Consider the following 20,407-nt stretch of genomic DNA (forward strand, 5'->3'; position numbering starts at 1 on the left):
TTGCATAAATTAAAATTTTCTTATTATTTATAAAAAGTGTATTAATTAGTTTAATTAGGTTAATTTAGAAAAAAAAGTTTAATTAAACCCTATTCACCCCCTCTATGGTTGCCATATCGATCCAACAATTGGTATCAGAGCGTGTTGCTCTTTTTGAAATATTTATTTCTTGATAAACTTAATTGTTTTTGAGTTATGGCAACTTTAGGTTTTATCCCTTTTACCGATAGTCAATCAATTACAAAGTCTCCTTTCTTTAATGGTACTAATTATAGTTATTGGAAAAATAAGGTGTGAAAACTCGTTCCTCTCTTAATATGTTTAATAATCTTGCTTTGTTTCTCAAATTGAACCAAAAAATTTTAAAGATGCCGGAAATGATGAATTTTTATTTTAGCTATGCAAGAAGAATTAAATCAATTTGAAAGGAATAAAGTTTGGGAGTTAGTCCCTAGGCCCTCTCATGCTTCTATAATTGGAACTAAATGGGTCTTTAGAAATAAAATGGATGAAAATGGAAATATCATTAAAAATAAAGCTAGACTTGTAGCTCAAGGTTATTGTCAAGAGGAAGGAATAGATTATGAAGAAACTTTTGCACCCATTGCTAGATTAGAAGCTATTAAAATGTTGCTTGCTTTTGCTTCTTATAAGAATTTCATTTTGTATCAAATGGATGTGAAAAGTGCATTTTTAAATGGTTATATCATGGAGGAAGTTCATGTAGAACAACCTCCGGGGTTTGAAAGTTTTGATTTTCCCTAATCATGTCTATAAGTTGAAAAATGCTCTTTATGGCTTAAAACAAGCTCCAAGAGCTTGGTATGATAGACTTAGTAATTTTTGCTTGAGAATGGATTTAAAATGGGTAAAATTGATACTACTCTTTTTATTAAGCCTAAAAAAAATGATATGCTTTTAGTACAAATATATGAGGATGATATTATTTTTGGTTCTACTAATGCATCTTTGTGTGAAGAATTTTCTAAGTGTATGCATAGTGAATTTGAGATGAGTATGATGGGAGAACTTAGCTTCTTCCTTGGACTCCAAATCAAACAACTCAAGGATGATATTTTCATAAGTCAAGAAAAATACACAAGGGATTTGCTCAAAAGGTTCAAATTCAATGAAGGTAAAATTGCAAAAACTCCTATGAGCACATCCACTAAGCTTGACAAGGATGAAAAAGGTAAGCGTGTAGATATAAAAACTTATAGAGGTATGATTGGATCTTTACTTTATTTAATCGCTAGTAGACCCGATATTATGTTTAGTGTATGTCTTTGTGCTAGATTTCAATCTTGTCCTAAGGAATCACATTTACATACCGTTAAAAGAATTTTTAAATATTTGCTTGGTACTATTGTTTTAGGCTTATGGTATCCTAGAAATGTTGAATTTAATTTGGTAGGATATTCCGATGCAGATTTTGCAGGTAGTTTACTTGATCGTAAGAGTACTAGTGGGACTTGTCAATTTTTTGGTAGTTTCTTAGTTTCTTGGTTTAGTAAAAAGCAAAATTTGGTTGCCTTATCCACTACCGAAGCGGAATATATTGCAGTTGCTAGTTGTTGTGCTCAAATTCTTTGGATGAAACAAACTCTTTGTGATTTTGGATTAAAGTTTGATAATGTGCCTATATTTTGTGATAATACTAGTGCTATTAATTTGAGTAAAAATCATATACATCATTCTAGGACTAAGCATATTGATATTAGGCATCACTTTATTAAAGAGCATGTGTAAAATGATAATATTACTCTTAAATTTGTAGGCTCTAATAATCAATTAGCTGATATTTTTACCAAGCTTTTGAATGAAGAAAACTTTTGCAAAAATAGACTTGAGCTCGGTATTATTCGTTGTGATGCCTCTTGATTTTATAATTTTACTTGTTAAATCTTTTAGAAGGCATTTTGATAGAGGGAGATATGAAAAGCATGTGTTAATATTCTTAGGGGGAGTTGTGCTAAATTTAAGTTCATGTTCTTAAGGGAAACATTTATGTAGTTCTAAATTTTTCTTAATTATTCTTTTTGATGATTCCAAAGGGGGAGAAGTTGAAAAATATGCTATAAATTTATTATGATTTTGATTGTATTAATTAGGGGTAGAATTTATTTTTTTTGAGTGAATTTCAAGAATGATCTTTATGGTGATATGTTGAATTTTATTATGTGCTACATATGGTTTACATGTATTTCAAGCTTTTTTTTTAATGGTTTGTCATCATCAAAAAGGGGAGATTGTTGATTTTTTGGCCCTTAATCTCAATTAATTAATTTTAATTAATTAATTAATAAATGTTTTGATGATAACAAACTCAAATTTTAATTACTGAAAATCTTAGTGTTTTAATATGTCCATAGCGTAGAGCTCGAAACAACGATTCCAACATCTCTTGAATCACTCAAATCGAAGCTAAAACGAAGACGATATAACTGAAACAAGTCTATAGAGAAAATATCGTAGTGGATGACGTGGCATAACCAGACCATTTGTATGTAGACATGTGGAGCATATTGGTTGAATGGTGGATCATTAAGAGATTAACATATGATGGACTTTTGACTTTTGGATTGATTTAAAAAAATTGAAATTTAAAAGAAATTTAAAAGAAAAATAAATTTAATATTATTTTATGTTTGTGTCTAACGGTTAGTTTTTTACACATGGTATGTTTTTTATTTTTGAATTGACTTTAAAGAGAATGAATTTAAAAAGAAAAGGAATTAAAAGGAAAATGAATTTAATATTATTTTATGTTTGTGTCTAACCGCTAGTTTTTGACACATGGTATTTTTTTTTTTTTTGGATTAATTTTAAAAAGAAAAGGAATTTCAAAAGAAAAGAAATTTAATATTATATTTTGTTTGTATCTAACGACTAGTTTAGTTTAAAATCTCCACCATTGATTTTCCTTTTCCAAAATCCAATGGTCCAAATTAATTGTGGTTTCTAAAATTTTTCCATCTCTATATAAACCATCTTCCTCTCCAAATTTTAAAACCAACAAATTTTACATTTCATAATCCTCCAAAACTCAAAAGTTCCATTGTTGCTCTCTCTAAGTTTCCAATTTTTTTTATCTTATTCTTTAGAGAGTGTTATTGTATTGTAAGGTTAAATTTGTTGAGTTTTTAAACTTGTAAATCCACTCTAGTGAGAGTTGTATTGTGTTCTTCAAAAATTCCAACATTTGTAACGGTTTGATCCTAAACCGTGGAAAGGATCGGGTTTACTCTTGAACCCGTAAAAGGAGCGGTGGTGTAACAGTTGGGCTCTAATCTGTGAAAAGAGTCGGAATGATTTTATTCAAATTCCCAAGAGGCACTTGGGGAGTGGAGTAGGTCGAGTTTGACCGAACCACTATAAAAATTATGGTGTCTTCTTCTCTAACTCTTTTCTTTTTATTTTTGTAATTAATTTAAGCAATTTATTGTATGTTTTAGTTTGTTCTTATTTATTTGCTAAAATTTGATAGAATTAACTTATCACATTTTTGTCATCTTATTTGTTGCATAAATTGAATTTTTCTTATTATTTATAAAAAGTGTATTAATTAGTTTAATTAGGTTAATTTAGAAAAAAAAAAAAAGTTTAATTAAACCCTTTTCCCCCCCCCCCCCCTCTAGGGTTGCCATATCGATCCAACATACACAATATTGCATACATTAAGTTTACAACAGCTGAAGCATAGGGAATCCGTCTCATCTCCTCAACTTCTTGAGGTGTCCTAGAACACTGATCCTTAGACAAAATGATTTCATGCCTGAAGGGTAACAAACCCCTCTTTGAATCCTGCACCCTATACCTAATCAACATTTGATCGATGTATGATGCCTGAGACAAGGCTAACCTTTTGTTCTTACAATCCCGAACGATCTAGATCCTTAGAACATATTGCGCCTCACCCAAATATTTTATTTGGAACTGGGCAGCTAGCCACTTCTTAATGTCAGTCAGAAACCCTACATCATTCCCAATAAGTAGGATATCATCCATATACAATACCAATAACCTGTTGATGATCTTCTTGTAAACACAAAGCTCATCAATGTTCTGATCAAAGTCAAACGATTTGATCGCACTGTCAAATCTAATGTTCCATGATCTAGATGCTCGTTTTAGCCCATAAATGGACCTATTAAGCTTGCAAACTCTTTGCTCTTGATATGGAACTTCGAACCCCTTTGGTTGACCATATAGATGGTCTTCTCAAGATTACTATTAAAAAAGGTAGTCTTGACGTCCATTTTTCATATCTCGTAATCATAAAATGTGACTATGGACAGAAGTATCCTAATAGACTTTAGCATGACAACAGGTGAGAAAGTTTCCTCATAGTCCACTCCCTCGACCTGGGTATAACCCTTTGCCACGAGTGTAGCCTTAAAGGTTTGCACCTTTCCATCTATACCATGTTTTCGCTTGTAGATCCACTTACACCCTATAGGTTTTACCTCATCAGGCTCATCCATAAGCTCTTAGACGTTATTGAATTACATAGACTTCATTTCCTAGTTCATGGCTTTAATCCACTCATCCTTGTCAACATCCTCCATTGCTTACTTAAAAGACAATGGATCCTCGACCTCATCATTAGAAATGACGTTCTGGGATTCACTCAAACTCATGTAGCGTTCCGATGGGTCAACTCTCCCACTACGTCGAGGCAGTCTCAACTCTTGATCTGGCTGACTAGATGTTCCGGCCTCAACAACTCTTGTTGAACCCTCAGTAGTCTTAGTCTCACTAGAAATCTCACGTAAAACAAGCTTGTATCGTGGTTTATGATCCCGGATGTGGTTTTCTTCCAAGAAGATAGCATTTGTAGAAATAAACACTTTGTTCTCACTCGGATCATAGAAGTTTTCACCCCTCGTTTCCTTGGGGTAGCCTACAAAGAAGCAAACTTTCGAACGCGGTTCCAACTTCTTCGGGTTAGTCACAAGACATGGGCTGGACACCCCCAAATCCTGAAATGGCGTAAACTACCTTTACGGCCTCTCCACAACTCAAAAGGTGTTTAAGAAACATTTTTGAGGGAACGTTGTTCAGAATATAACATGCAATCTCCACTGCAAAACCCCAAAATGAGTCTGGAAGATAAGCATAACTCATCATAGACCAAACCATGTCCTACAAGGTTCTGTTCTCATTTCTGATATACCGTTCTGCTAAATTGTAGCTGGCTCCGAGAGTTGGGATGTAATTCCATGTTCTATCATATAGTTCTGGAATTGGAGGTCTATATACTCTCCACCACGATCAAATCATAGTGTTTTTATCTTCTTATCTAATAAGTTTTTAACTTCAGCCTTATACTCCTTGAACTTGTCAAGGGCTTCAGACTTACGTTGCATTAGGTGGAGATACCGGTACCTTGAATAATCATCTATGAAAGAGATGAAATATTCATACCCATCACGAGCCCTAACATTTATTAGACCACAGAAGTTAGAATATACAAGCTCCAAGGCTTCCTTGGCTCTGTAACCTTTTCCAGTAAAAGGTTGTTTGGTCATATTGCCTTCAAGGCATGATTCACATACCGGCAATGAGTTTTCTTCTAAACTTTTTAGAAGTCCACATTTCACAATCTACTCAATCCTATTGAGGTTGATATGACCTAACCTTAGATGCCAAAGATGGACGTTTTCTTTAGAAGAAGCATTTGGTCTTTTAGTTGTCGTTGCTATACTGAACATTTCATTATTAAACAAAGCTTTTATGACTAACAACCTTAGTACATATAATTACTTTCCATTGAACCAAAACCAAGCTCCATTCCATTCTTGAAAATAAACACTTTACTCTCAGAAAAGAAGAAGGTATAACCTTGTTTAATGAGATAAGAAACCGAGATTAAATTCCTCTTAATATAAGGAACTATAAAAACATTATCCAGTAACAGATAACGTTTCTTGTCCAAAAATAACTTCAGCCTGCCTACAACAACAACTAAAAAAAATCCTTGATAAGAGGAACTGACGTGATTAGTAGCACCCGAATCAAGGATCCAAGCAGAATCATCATTCTCTACCAAACACGTCTCCAAGACCAATAAATCATATTTATTGTCTTTAGACATCCTACTCTTTTGGAGAGTAGTGGGATCAGTATCAGAAGCTAAATAAGCTCCAAGTTCCATTTCAGAGAATACTTATCTTCTATGAACTTTAACAGAGTCAGTAACACTTGCTTTCTCTTCCTGGAGTTTAACTTGGGAACTGACACTACTGGTATTATCATCCATCCCTTTGTGCTCAAAAAGTAAGAACTGACATTCAAACAAATCTTGCAATGAGTCCATGATCTCGCATGTAATGACCACGTTCTCAACCCTTTTGGATAAAGCGTTAGGTATGCTAACCAATATGTGAAGTCGAGCCAATGAATTAGCCTTCATCCACAACTCATATGCATTATGAACACTTCGTGATGCATCAAGGGTCGGGACTTGAGAACACTTGTTGAAATTTGTTGACTCAGAAGGTATGTATGATATTAAATGCTCAAAATGATGCGATACTACTTCTATTTATGCGTCAATTAGGAATATTCATGTAGTATGCTCTGCGTTGTCACAAGTTTCCTTACGATGGAGCCAAGTGTAATTTCATCGCAAGTTTCTTGGTATGATCTGAGGTCGAACACGGGGAACTGATTTTCGATTATTGCGGTATGTTCATGGTATATGCGACCAGGTTTTCAATTCTTTATAAAGGGGTTTGTATAGGTATGTAAATTGCGGTAAAATAAAGGAAAGCAGTAAAGATGCGATAAAACATAAAAATACAATAAACCTAAGCTTGATGTTACAAGATACAGACTTCATGTACAAGATGCTAAGATTAAGGCTGACTGTGAAGGTTGTGCAAAGATATGGGATATGGCGACAAGTCTTATAAACAGAATAGAAAGAGAAAGATAAGTATTCTAAACAACGCAAGTTCTTAATTGCGTTGATTGAGAGTTCAAGTCTTAAGAGGCTTCATCTTTTGTAAATAATCTTGCTTCTAAATTAGGGTTGCTTTCGTTATTTTGTGCTTGGTCCTCATCAATAATTAAATCTACCGGTATTGTTACCGCATCTGGTACCTTCGGCGCAATGGGGGCTGTTGTTCTGCCGCTCCATAATGTCACGGCATGACATTGTTCTTTACCTTTTGGCCCTAGCATTCCTGAACTTCCTTGTGGTGTACCAGACGTTTTCTTCTTTAATTCTCTTGCAAGTTGATCTATTTGGTCTTCTAATTCTTTAAGAGAGTCAGCTTGCGACTGTCTCATCGCCTCGCTCTTTTTAATGTAGTGCTTCAATGACGTCTCTAGAGATGAGGTATTGCAAGAGGTATCATATGCAAACAGTTGGTCGCATGGTTGTGTACCTTGAGAATCACTTGGGCTACAGTCCGGGGTAGTGAAGACCGGAGGGTTGCCTTGATCCTCTTAATAACTGAATTGATAGAAACTATGGCCTTCATGAGCGAGAGTCTCATCCAATCCGAGAATTAGGTGATCCCCCCAACCATGGTTGTGGTCGTTGCCCCATGGTTCATTATAAACAGCATATACGGGTTGTTGAGTCCATGGGCAGACATTTCTCGGATGTTCTTCTCCCCATTGCATGCAATCCATTGCGGTTGTGTGACTCACCGTCTTAATTTGCGTTGTGCCCTGGGAGAGAATTCTCTGCTGATTAGCTACCGTCTGGAGGAGTGAGGTCATCATGGTCATTTGTTCGACCAATGCACTCATTGTGTCTATCGGTACATCGGCTCTTTCTACTTGTTTTGGCTCCAGACCTCTTACCTCAAGCCCAGTATCAACCCATTCGTCAGAGTGTCGCGATATGCGATCCAATATATTCTTTGCTTTCGTATATGTCTTATTCATTAATCCTCCTTCTGCAGAGGAGTCGGCAACTGCTTGCGTTGACTGGTCCAGGCCATTGTAAAAGGTTTCCATCAAAATACTATCAGGAATCCCTATATGCGAACAGTTCTTTACTAACTGCCGGAATTGCACCCAGCGGTGCTCAAGGTTTCATAGTTCTTTTGTTCAAAATTCAAAATCTCCCTCCGCCTTTGTGCGTTGACGGATGGAGGAAATAACCTATTCATGAACCTATCAACCAACTAGTCTCATCCATGAATTTCGCCTAGCTCTAATACTTGAGCCTACCTCTTTGCTTCATCCCGCAACGTGTACGGGAATAGATACAGTTTAAGACTTCCTTGAGTTACATTAGGCAGGGAGAATGGGCTACACATGTCTGCGAAGTTAGTTAAATGTGTGTGTGGGTCTTCTCCTGGTAATCCTCCAAATTGTCCCACATTCTGAATCATTTGCAGTATGATAAGTTTCATTTCGAAGCTTGCATTCCCCTCAACTACAGGTCTTGAAATCCCTGGTGAAAAATTGTAAAAATCTGGCGCTGCATATTCCCTCATAGGGATGTTCTGATTAGTGACAAGAAGAACAGGATCTTGCACTGCCAAATCTCCCCTTAAGTTTCCAGCAGGTGCCATATTCTCTTCAGCCATCCTTTTTCACCAATAAATTCAGCCCTGATGAACTCTTGCGAAGAATACACTTGATCTCTAGGTCCACTTAGAATTACCAGATTAATCTAGCACTCGTAAGCCGTCAGACTGCTCTTCACGTTGAACAGTCAGTACAAAGAGATCTGTCCTGCATATATCATGAAAATATTCAACATTAATCGTTAACCAAGATTCCCAGCAACAACACCATAAACTTTTGAAATTTGTTGACTCAGAAGGTATGTATGATATTAAATGCTCAAAATGATGTGATACTACTTCTATTTATGCGTCAGTTAGGAATATTCATGTAGTATGCTCTCGTTGTCACAAGTTTCCTTACGATGGAGCCAAGTGTAATTTCATCACAAGTTTCTCGGTATGATCTGAGGTCGAACACGGGGAACTGATTTTCGATTATTGCGGTATGTTCATGGTATATGCGACCAGGTTTTCAATTCTTTATAAAGGGGTTTGTATAGGTATGTAAATTGCGGTAAAATAAAGGAAAGCAGTAAAGATGCGATAAAACATAAAAATACAATAAACCTAAGCTAGATGTTACAAGATACAGACTTCATGTACAAGATGCTAAGATTAAGGCTGGCTGTGAAGGTTGTGCAAAGATGTGGGATATGGCGACAAGTCTTATAAACAGAATAGAAAGAGAAAGATAAGTATTCTAAACAACGCAAGTTCTTAATTAGATTGAAGGTAAAAATATTGTTCTGCTCTTCTCTTGGCATATACCTCTCACTGATCGGCCATGTTCCCCACATGTCTGTGGTGAAACAGAGTCTAACGTAATGAACGCAAGGTTGCTTCCATGTCTAGAAGTACTACTCGCTTTAGTTAATGCACTCTTCTGACCCTCTCTCGATAGATCAGAATGACATCTTCACTTCTGCTCTCACAGGTGAAGATGTCGTCTAGCATGCTTTAGTTAAACGTATTTTATAACTTTAATACAGATTAAGTTCTTGGTGATTCATATTGCTCATCAGGAGATTAAGAAAACATCATGAAGAAAGTGACTAACGGGTGAATGGAAATAGACAAAAAATGGTAGATGGAATCTATCGAAACATTTAATATTTCTACTAAGCGTTTGATACATGATTTGTGAATGAAGAGGTAAAGAAAATATGGAATACAATAAAAGAGAGATAGAACAGATACAAATAGTGCCAACATCTTGGCACAAATTCGATGGAGATCTGCTTGCCGGATCGGATGGTTTCGATGGCAGGAAGGGCTTCCCTCTCAGGCTTGCTCCACCGGTAGCAGGGATCTCTGCACAAAGCTTCGATCGGGTGTATGGCAGGTCAGATCTAAGATTCACCTTTCAGCCTTATCTCATTCTTTTCCCGGATTTCTTCTCTTTAGCACTCAGATCGGCCTTTTCTCTCTAAAATCTTATAGCACTTAGCCTCGTATCCAGTAGCATACTTTTCTCTGAAATCAATGGGGTATTTATAGGAGTAGTTACTTGACTCCGGCCTTGTGGTCCCCACTTAATGGTTATGATAATTTCGCAGATGAAGGGATATTATTCCTTCTGTTATGCAATTAGACCATCAATTCTGCAAAACCGTTAGTTGTACACGTGTCTCAATCCTTCGCTCTCACGTTGCTTAGTTGCATATTTCGATCATAGGTTCGCATGCGGTGTTTGTTTTTATTACCACATGCGATTGAAGCATAGCTCTGGACCAACTGTCGCCTTGCTCCGTCACTTTGGTAATCGTCTCTTCATGGTTGATCAACAGGCGCAATTGTGACATAGATGTGTTGGTTAGTTTCTCATGAGCCTTGAGCGCAAGCGGTGACTTGGTCTCCTGCAAAACAGAGTAAAGTTTAGTTTGTCTTCCATCTTTTTCGCGTTAGTGGGTATAATCGCAAACATTTATAATTATTGTCATACTAGGCTAATTTGCATACAATTGGCGCATAATTACTAACTTTTGGCCGCAATATCTAGCTAAGGTGGCATAAATAACTTGTATTTCTACAAGTTATCAACACTCCTCAACCATAAAAAACTCGAGGTCGTTTACCATGAAATACGTTTTACAAGACCCTTTCCACTATATCAAATCGATCAAACTACAGGCAATTAACGAAAAAACAAACATGTTGCTGAAAACAAAAACACATTGACCTACGTTAGGTTTTAAGCAAATACTTGTTGAAAAAAAAAAACAACATCCAATACGGTTTAGCAAAACTAACATGAACCCCGTGTGACATCTAGTTTCGCAATGACGCTTCAAAGGTTTAGGACAAAAGCCGCCGAAGGGTGGTCCATTTATCCCTCCTCTGAATTAAGACATTCTCAACCAGTCATTAATACCAAAACAACTCTTGCTTCTATAACGACTAGCCATCATTAATTTGGTCAGGAAATCATTAACTTACTTAACAATTTCCCGTAAGTGTGTTCCGCCATTTTAGGCTCAAAAGTTTCTCCCCAAGCAGCCAATCCAAAGGGAAAGAAATCCGATTAGGGAAAAAACTGAAGTGACCCTATCCATTTCTGGAGTTCACCTTGATATTGACCAACTGCACAAAACTCATCCAAAGGGGGACGCTCCCAAGGCACCACGAGGGAGTGCAAGAATGATCTCACGATGCGAACCAATGAAGAAGATCATAGGACGTGTTGACACGTACCCTTCACCCACTTACTATAAATACTCTCTCCGTCCACCTTGATATTGACTCATGCAAACACCATCCTAAGGGGGATGCTTCTAAGGCACCACGAGGTCAAGCATGAATCTCACGGCGTGAACAATCAGGGAGAAACATGAGTGGAATCATTGACATATCTCATATATCTCTTCCTCCCACTGAGTATTTTATAATTTAGGATTTAGTTTACTTAGAAAAAACACGGCTAAGAATTTTAACTGACTTTTTAGGTTTGCCTAAGAGTAACTTTTACCTTGGAAAGTTGAACAACTTTTTATCATCATCCATTAAACTTTTTAACAGAGTCTTTGACTAACTGTCGCATGCTTGTAGAAAATCTATCTAATTCATCTTTCTAGGTAGGTTCCCAGGTGGGGGGGGTTTCGTTTTCGTCAGCTTAAGTACCCCAGCCTAGACAGAATCTGCCTTAGACAAAAGGCCCCTACTATATAGATTTAATACAATTTTAATCTTTTATGCCAATCAATTTAATCGTATTAAATCGACTTAAAAAGATTAAACCAGGTTGCTAATCCCAATTGGATCTTGAACTTAGGTCTATCTCAATCCAATTTTAAAACATAAGTTCACCTAAGTCCACATGCAACTCTGATTCATCGATTTTAGTTTTAATTTCTATTATAAAGCTTATAACAGAAACAACCAAAACCATTTACAACACAAAGCAAACACATACAAGGCATTCATAATACTTACAAACAGCCTAAATGTCATGCTCCATGCTTTATTCATTCATTGCTACTTTTATATAACTCTTATACAAATAAGCAACGAACCAAGCAAAACATGCTTCCATTCACCCTTATACTATAACGATTATAATATAAAGATGATGCATGAATATGCTTATTGCATGCATAAATATAGCTCTTATATTTCATGATGCATGCACATGCTCTCTTGTAATTTCATCATGCCATATTATAAAACTTATAATACATGATCCATGAATAATTGCAAAACCCAAGGTGGGTTTCAAATCAATATGTCATACACCATGCGATATAAACTGCATACATCTCATGTATATTCAACAAAAATTGATGAACCGGGATAATTAGCCTCAAAATCCACGAAACTAAAGGCTAACTATTACAAAAAAAAAAAAAAAAAAAAAAAAAAAAAAAAACCGGTTCTTGAACCGTCTGGTTGAAGTCTGCGTCTCCACTGATCGTGTACCAAAATCGAGTGATCGCCTACACGAAAAAGTAAACGCTTTACTCAATTGTTTACCAATGCTTCCGAAACTAAACGATTGTTTAGCAACGATCGTGTACCTTTTACTATGCGATGAAGCATAAGGTACGCGATCTTGCAGCGCGCAACATATAACGCAAACCTTAAACGATTGTCTAAATGACAACGATGCGGTGAAGCACAATCGTCTAAAGGATCGCTGAGCAAGCACCTAAGTATCGAATACCGTGTGATCGTGTAGTCAGTAACTATGCAATGAGGCATGCTAATTACACGATCGTTTAGTGCATGCGTCTTTTATTAAACAATGAGCATCAACTGCTCTCACTCGATCGTTTACCTCCGGCGTCCACGTGATAAAGAAACCAGCACTACGCGATAGAGTGATCGAGCAACCAACCTAGCTCTGATACTAACTGAAGGAAATCAGACATGAGGATTTCCATGAGCAACGGAATGATCGTTCCAAATTCCATTCGAAATTGAACATTAACAATTACAGTCAAGAAACGGAAACTTACAGGTCATGCACAATACGAAATTACAGCATGCTTATAAGATAATCAAGGGAGATATTATACATACCTTTGAAGACTCATTCTTCAAACTCCCTCGATCATGAATGCTCAATCAGTGTCCAAGACAATAGTACACAAACGCTCGAACACAACGACCACAACACAGCACGATCAAGAGCAACCACCACAGAAACAACCCGAACACATAATGAACGACCTTCAAAACCTCGAACTCAGTCGAGTTGAGTGAGGACACCACCACAATTTCTACCTTGGTATTCTCGGTGTGAGAATCTAGAAGTGTGGGCTTTGTGTGGTCTTGGTTAGAGGAAGAGACCAGAGGAATAAAAATCGTGTAGACGATTGAGCAAGTGTGAGATGAGAAGAGTCTATCGTATAGAAGAATGCTCGATCGTTTAGAAGACGGCAACTTATCGTGATTACTTATGCCAAATCGTTTTTTCATATGCCAAACACCACAATATGTTTCCGTTTGATAACAATTTTATTTTTTATTTTTTATTTTTAAAATCTATATATTTGTTTCTGTTCAATTTTTTTATTATAGTTTTTTTTTAACATCTGAATTTTCAAAAAAAAAAAAATTAACAATTAAGGCAATATTATTTAATAACTACTGGGTTATTGAGTTTCTTTTCTAACCATTTCTCAATCATGGTTTTCATCTTTTCTAAGTAAATGTTTGAATTTTTAACCCAATTTTAAAAATAAAAATAAGTATATAGATTTAGATTTAGATTTTGCAAACATTCTTAAAAACATAGACAATAAAACATAAAACCAATAAATGAAAGTAGTATTTACAGGTTTAAATTTCAAAAATTAAAAATAAAAAAAGAACCAAATAATCATCAAATGAGACTCATTTTTCTTTAATTTGAAAATATTGTTAGAAAAAGATAATAAAAATTATAAAATTATAAAAAATAAAAATAAAAACTTTCTGGAAGATCCCTTCGTTGCCTCATTTGGATTCATCAATATTCAAATCCTATATCTTGATTTTTATTACCAATATGTCTCTCATTCATTTCCATAAAATTATCCTTTTTTCTAAGTATGATTTTAAATGAATTGTTTATAAAAGTATTCTATTTTTGTCAATATTTTGATTTATGTTGTGATTCTTGTAAGTCTATTTGCTGTCCTATGTAAGTTATTGTTAGTAATGTATGATGGGAATTTGCGTACTTGTAAAATCTAAATCTTCTGTATATTTATGTGTGATAAAAATAAAAAGAAACAACAAAAGAAGAAGAAAAATTACTCTAGAACTTTCACAATGCCCATATTTTTCTAATTACACCAAAATCAGCTACAAGCAATTTTCTGTTTTTTAAATTCAATTATTATATATCATTTTTTTCTCAAAAAAATTGCAAAAAATCGTATGAATTATTTTTCTTAAAATTATTGCAAAGTTAAAAACCTAGAAGAGCTACTAGATGTGACAAGTCATGAACTAAACTAATTTGAAGAGTTGTATTTATTCAAAATTTATTCAATTCAAATAAATCCATAACTCAGCTTAGTCTAAATTTTAGTCATACTGATTATCTAAGAATTCTTTATCATGTTTTTAAATATAAGGTTGATATCTATGTGGTTCATAAAGTTTTAAAAAAATACGTCATTCCCTATCTAAAAGAAGAACGGTTAGTTTAAACCACATGCCATTTAAAAGTATTTTTCAAACTTCGTAAAATGTTTTTTTTTTTTTAAAGTTAGAGATTAAAAAAATATTAACGGACGCATTTTGTAACTTATCATAAGTCATAAGACTCATAACTTCCGCTTGTCATTACTTCTTATTTCTTTTTTAAAATAAATAATTCTACTTGTTGGGCTTGCTAAATATGCGGCCCATTCCTCATTCCAGTCGGCCCATCAAAGCCCATTCCCTAAACGGAGTGACGTGGCAAAATCTAATTGGAGATCCACATTCGCTCTTTCACTTCCGCTGGAATCATCGGAACCAGTGTGTGGTCAAATCTTAACCTAACCATCGGGTTAGTGTTTGTTCCTCTCTGCTTTGCTTTGCCCTGCCGCCCACCTCTGATATCGAAGCCTTGGGCTTGTACCTGCAACTCAACCGGATCGCTTCTTCTTCTTTCATCCATGGCGGAAGCCCAGAGCGAAAAAACCCCTTCCTTAGCCGAGGTATTCTTTTTCCATCTTTCACTGTCTCAAATTTATTCGCTATACCTAAATCTTTGTTTTAGCTAACTCCTTCCTTATTTTTTGTAATTTTTTCCTGGGTAATGTAATTTAATTGCTCGATTCACTATTGATTTTGATAGATCGGTTGTTATATGGTAGCAATTCTTCAATTATGAAGACATGTGGGGTTTTTACTACTATATTCATCCTTCATTTATTGTTGAGGAGAAAATTTGTAGAACTGTGGTTAATTCCCTGGATTAGACACCCCCCCCCCCCCCCCCCCCCCCATTCCATTGAAATAGAAATAGCTGTGAGTTCCATTAGCATATGACTGGATTCCCCGGTTTCGAATCCAATAAATGGTTGGAGAATGCCTCCTTTCATCCTGGTGGTTTATTTTGCTCTCTTTATATCATTTTTTTATTTTTAAAAAAATGATCAATATGGTTAATGAGGGTTGAAAGAAGATCAATATAGTTAAGTCAAATTTGCTTCTTTAATAGAACTCTCAGTGCCAAATAACTGATTGACCTAAAAGCTTAAAGCTAATCTGTCATAGTAAATTTAATTAAATTATGTCAATACTTCAACACTCATTCTCACATGTGGCCTTGAAAATTTATAAAATGTCCGATTGGTGGAAATAACATTGCAGTGGTTTGAGTCAAAAGTTTAACCTTATGAATCATACTTCAATACTCCCCCGACACCCAGTAATGAACCGTGTCAGTTCATGTCTAATTGGATTGTTATATGAATCCTTGGATCTCTGCTATCTTATGATTTCTCTTTTGTACTGTGATTTTAGAGAGTGAAAATAATTTTACCTTAAGAGCATTGTGAGATGCACGTCTTCGGTTATTATTGCTCTCAACTAGGGACATTTTCATAGAGCCTGTCCCATTTGCTTTTACAAACTTGACCTGCTAATTTTCCGATCTGAGAATTGAGAATAAGTTTCTGTTAATTTGGCTTTTAGCAATACTCCTTGAAAGAAAAAGAGGAGAAGGTGGATATACCAAATCCCTCTGAAGTGAAAGAGGTGGAGAACTCTGAAAATGCAGCTCATGCTGAAGTTGTTGTGAAGAATGATGAACCACCTGTTGAAGCTGAGGCTAATCAAGGCAGTGACGATTCTCCTGCTGAAGAAAACAATGGAGATGCTCCAGCAGCTGCTGCTGTAGAGGATTCTGAAACCAGTCCTGCTGCTGAAAATGACAGTGGAGCTGCCGATGAAGAAAGCAGCGGAGCTGGAGGAGAGGAAAATTCTGGTGATCAAGAAAGCACCGATGAGCGACCTGAGATTAAGGTTGCTTCCTTGATGAACTATCAACAATGCTGTTGTTTACTTTTGCATATATTGTTTGTTCATTGTTTTGTTGCTCTCATATGCAGCTCGAAACAGCCCCAGCAGATTTCCGTTTCCCTACTACAAATCAAACTAGGCATTGCTTCACCCGGTATATTGAGTACCATAGGTAACTATTTATATGTTTTTTTCTACATATTATTTTCTTTATCTATTGGTTCTTTTATAATTTGGACGAACTTTTCTAAAAGTATGTACTTATCTTTGTGATGCCTACAGATGCATACAAGCGAAAGGGGAAGGTGCCCCGGAGTGCGACAAGTTTGCGAAATATTATCGTTCTCTTTGCCCGAGTGAATGGGTATGTGCTTTTCCTAAATTCCTTGTCAGATTTAGTTCGCTTGTTTTCTGTTTATAGAGCACTCGAGAACATATTTGTACAACCTACCTAGGATTTTGTTTTATTTCGTCGAGTATTACTTTGGGTCATTAATTTAACTGAGAAGTACGGCTCCATGATCTAATACACTTAGTCCAATTGTTTGCCACTTCACAACCATAATGAGTTCCGTGTTCATGTATTTATCTGATGCTATTTTGCCAATAATGTGTACTTATAATCGATGGATCATGCATCAGTTTCTCTCGTCTGTCATATTATTGAATAATGAAGTGTTATGTCAAAAGGTGATTAAAATCTCCTCATGATAGTTCCATAGTAACGCCGCATATTATGATAATTGCTGCAGGTAGAGAAGTGGAACGAGCAGAGGGAGAATGGAACCTTCCCAGGTCCGCTGTAGGAGTAGGAGTTGCCTATTCGAAAATTCAGCAGCAGTTTCCCTCATGCTGCCGTACCAAGGCAAATAAACTCTGGCGAATGTTCTCTTTCAAACAATTGAGTTATAATAATTTTCGGCTGGTTTTGGTCTTTTATTCAAAATCCATTTGGAAGCTAGTTTTGTTGATGCAACCGCATTATTCCTCATTACATATGCCAAATCGTTTTTTCATATTTAGATGTTCCATCAAATTGCATGGAAGCTTAGAACCACTGCTGCAAGACCATCTTATATGTGCGTTGATTAAATGCATTTGTGAAAATTCTAATAAGCTAAGCCAATTTGCTCACATTATTGCCTTCTTCCATTACAAGTCTTTCACATTCTCCTCCCAAGAAAATTACAAAATGTTAGCTGGTAGCACCAAAAAAAAAAAAAAAAAAAAAAAACCTCCCCTCGCCACCAATATTTGAATTGTACCATTCAACAGATATTTCTGCTAGTCTAAAATCTTACATAATCTATATTGGAGTAATTATTTAATCGAATAAAGATGGAAATTGTGATTCTTTAGAAGGATTGACAAAAAAATTCGTAACAACATTATTCTTTGTATGAGATAAATCAGTAGCTTAAATTACAAAGTACGCAAATTGAATTCCAAGGATAACCGACAATCAACGTAATTTGACACCAATAATAATGTTCTTGAAGGTAAAAGTAAGATTGTGTTTATTATGGCAAACCACAATTTACACACCGATTGCAATTCGAACGAAAAAGAAAAAAAGAAAAAAAATATATTTGATGCATGGTTCTAATCTTAGATGCTGATTAAGCTCTTTCACCACGGATTCTTCTGGCAAGTTGGATATCTTTAGGCATTATTGTAACACGCTTGGCATGAATAGCGCAGAGATTGGTATCTTCAAACAGCCCAACAAGGTAAGCTTCAGCGGCCTCTTGCAAGGCCAAAACCGCGTGGCTCTGGAAACGCAGATCTGTCTTGAAATCTTGAGCAATTTCACGAACAAGCCTCTGGAATGGGAGTTTGCGAATTAGAAGCTCAGTACTCTTCTGGTACTTGCGGATTTCTCTGCGTCATATACATTGACGGGTTGAGATTCATATAAACAGAAGCCATTATTGTTCTGTTCGTGTGGCTAAAGATTAGATATGATTACATACCGAAGAGCGACTGTTCCTGGGCGATATCTGTGTGGTTTCTTCACGCCTCCGGTTGTGGGAGCCGACTTACGCGCAGCCTGAAAAAATATAGGTTACATTTTTAACAATGTTAGGTCAGGAAACAAATGGGAATTCAGGACTAGGTTATTTGAAATTCTTCTTGAAGATTACCTTAGTAGCAAGCTGCTTTCTGGGAGCCTTGCCACCTGTGGATTTGCGAGCAGTTTGCTTCGTACGAGCCATCTGTATAACAAATCAAACACCGTCCCTCAATTAAAACAAAACAAATAGCTAAGACAATTTAAAACTAAAGTGCGTCTATTAATTTCAAAGACGATGAACATTGGATTATTATTGAATAATCTACTAATTCGAGGCACCCAACAACTTCAACCTGCTTCTACCCTGCAATTATGAGATAATTTGACCTAATTCTTCCCATTCCCTTCCAAAAATTACCAGCACAAGTTCCTGATTATGTAGACGCTTCTAAAAGATTTAGATATCAACAAAGCTCGCAGTTCGAAAAACAGATTCCAGAAAGAAAGATTAAAAAAAAAAAAAAACAAACAAACTAACTAACCCTAATCATGAATTACAATCAATGAGAAAGAATTTGAGCAGAAAATCAAACTAACCGCACCCTCCATCATGAAATTGAAAGGAAAAACAAATAAAATCAACCAATTCCAAAAAAACAAAGAACAAAAACGAGGGGACAAAAAACTAACCTGGAAGAAGAAGGGCTTGAGAACCAAGAGAGAATTTTCGTCGTCGAAGGATTGAGAATTCTTCCAAATGCGAATGAATTAGAAAAAGGGAAAACCAAACCCCCTTATATAGGGCCTCCCGGTCCAGGCTAAGCCTGTGCCGTATGGCGGCGGATGGACACGATTGACATTCACTGTGCTTCTTTGTGCTTAATCGGACGGTAGATAGAGTCCTACCGTACTTGGTACGAGTGGATAAATGGACGGTGGCGATTTGACTTTTCTAAACACTGAACGGATTGCGAAAATGACGTGGTAGTTTCCTATTGGTTGCGGGAACCCTATAAAAATTTGAAAGTAGTAATAGATTTTGAGGCGCAAATTGTTTTGTGTGTCATATTAAATTAATTGTTTTTTTTCATTAATTAAGATTTATTTACTGATTAGGATCTTTCTAGTTAAGGTTATTGTGAATCAAAGCATGCGACTCATATTATATTCTGTAAGATATGTAGGTTTGATAACTCAAACTAAGAAATTACATTTTTTTTGTTTGGTAGAAATAGTTAAAAATTCTTTTGTTGGATTCAAAATCAATCTGAATCCACATAGGTGCTTTTTATCCTTTGAAATTAAGTTAATGTTTGGATTTGTAATTTTGAGTATAATTTTTATATCATTAAAATTACTTTTGTCAATTTTAGTCAATATAAAATCACTTTCTAACGGGCTCATCCTATATATAGCAAAATGAGGTTAAAATATTGCAAAAATAGCAAAACTTAAAACTAATTGCAAATATGAAAAATTTTACCTTCAATCTGTAGAAAATGTCTAAAAAAAACTCATTGAAGGCACAAAAGAATGTTGGAGGTCTAAAATTCCAAAAATTTAAGTATACAAGTGCTATAAGTGATAGAAGTCTACCAATGATTGATCTTTTCATAGATAGTATTCGTGATAAATTCTTATGGTGAAAAAAGTATATCATTCTTAGACTCCTTTTATAGATATCATTATCACCAATATCTACCTAAGTTTTATTACCAATATCACTAATATCTATCTAACTTCTCCATCCTATGCACAAATCACCAGTAAGACAATGACTAAATTCCCAACAATTAAACTTAAGATAACCTACAAAAACCCAACGGCTTCTGAACAGTGCCTCAAAGTCCTTCAAAGCTCCAATCTAACACAAGCATTGTGAATAACAAACTTAAACCAGCGCAAAGCTTAATGGGTAATC

General features: G+C 35.6%; 2 protein-coding genes across 2 annotated transcripts; one reads left to right on the forward strand and one right to left on the reverse strand.

Moving 5' to 3' along the window:
- Positions 1 to 14,967: 14,967 nt before the first annotated feature.
- Positions 14,968 to 17,606, forward strand: LOC120076309 (uncharacterized). Its single transcript, XM_039030073.2, has 5 exons — positions 14,968 to 15,163; positions 16,146 to 16,475; positions 16,562 to 16,644; positions 16,755 to 16,836; positions 17,225 to 17,606. The coding sequence occupies exons 1-5, from the start codon at positions 15,122 to 15,124 to the stop codon at positions 17,276 to 17,278; spliced, it is 591 nt and encodes a 196-aa protein (XP_038886001.1). The 5' UTR covers positions 14,968 to 15,121; the 3' UTR covers positions 17,279 to 17,606.
- A 242-nt stretch (positions 17,607 to 17,848) lies between these two features.
- Positions 17,849 to 19,382, reverse strand: LOC120076310 (histone H3.3). The gene is made up of 4 exons (XM_039030074.2): positions 19,177 to 19,382; positions 18,617 to 18,688; positions 18,446 to 18,522; positions 17,849 to 18,353 (listed from the first exon to the last, which is right to left on the reverse strand). The coding sequence occupies exons 2-4, from the start codon at positions 18,686 to 18,688 to the stop codon at positions 18,092 to 18,094; spliced, it is 411 nt and encodes a 136-aa protein (XP_038886002.1). The 5' UTR covers positions 19,177 to 19,382; the 3' UTR covers positions 17,849 to 18,091.
- Between the last annotated feature and the right edge of the window lie 1,025 nt (positions 19,383 to 20,407).

The sequence above is a fragment of the Benincasa hispida genome, chromosome 4, assembly GCF_027475165.1.
Source record: "Benincasa hispida cultivar pf3 chromosome 4, pf3_genome.v1.1, whole genome shotgun sequence".
NCBI lineage: Eukaryota > Viridiplantae > Streptophyta > Magnoliopsida > Cucurbitales > Cucurbitaceae > Benincasa > Benincasa hispida.

Bases quoted from the DNA above. Each gene is read 5' to 3' on its own strand.
- LOC120076310 (XM_039030074.2), bottom strand. From the start codon at position 18,688: ATGGCTCGTACGAAGCAAACTGCTCGCAAATCCACAGGTGGCAAGGCT. The intron at 18,523-18,616 runs GTAATCTTCAAG...ATATTTTTTCAG, and splicing joins GAAAGCAGCTTGCTACTAAG to GCTGCGCGTAAGTCGGCTCC. The intron at 18,354-18,445 runs GTATGTAATCAT...TATATGACGCAG, and splicing joins CCAGGAACAGTCGCTCTTCG to AGAAATCCGCAAGTACCAGA.
- LOC120076309 (XM_039030073.2), top strand. From the start codon at position 15,122: ATGGCGGAAGCCCAGAGCGAAAAAACCCCTTCCTTAGCCGAG. The intron at 16,476-16,561 runs GTTGCTTCCTTG...TCTCATATGCAG, and splicing joins ATGAGCGACCTGAGATTAAG to CTCGAAACAGCCCCAGCAGA. The intron at 16,645-16,754 runs GTAACTATTTAT...TGATGCCTACAG, and splicing joins CGGTATATTGAGTACCATAG to ATGCATACAAGCGAAAGGGG.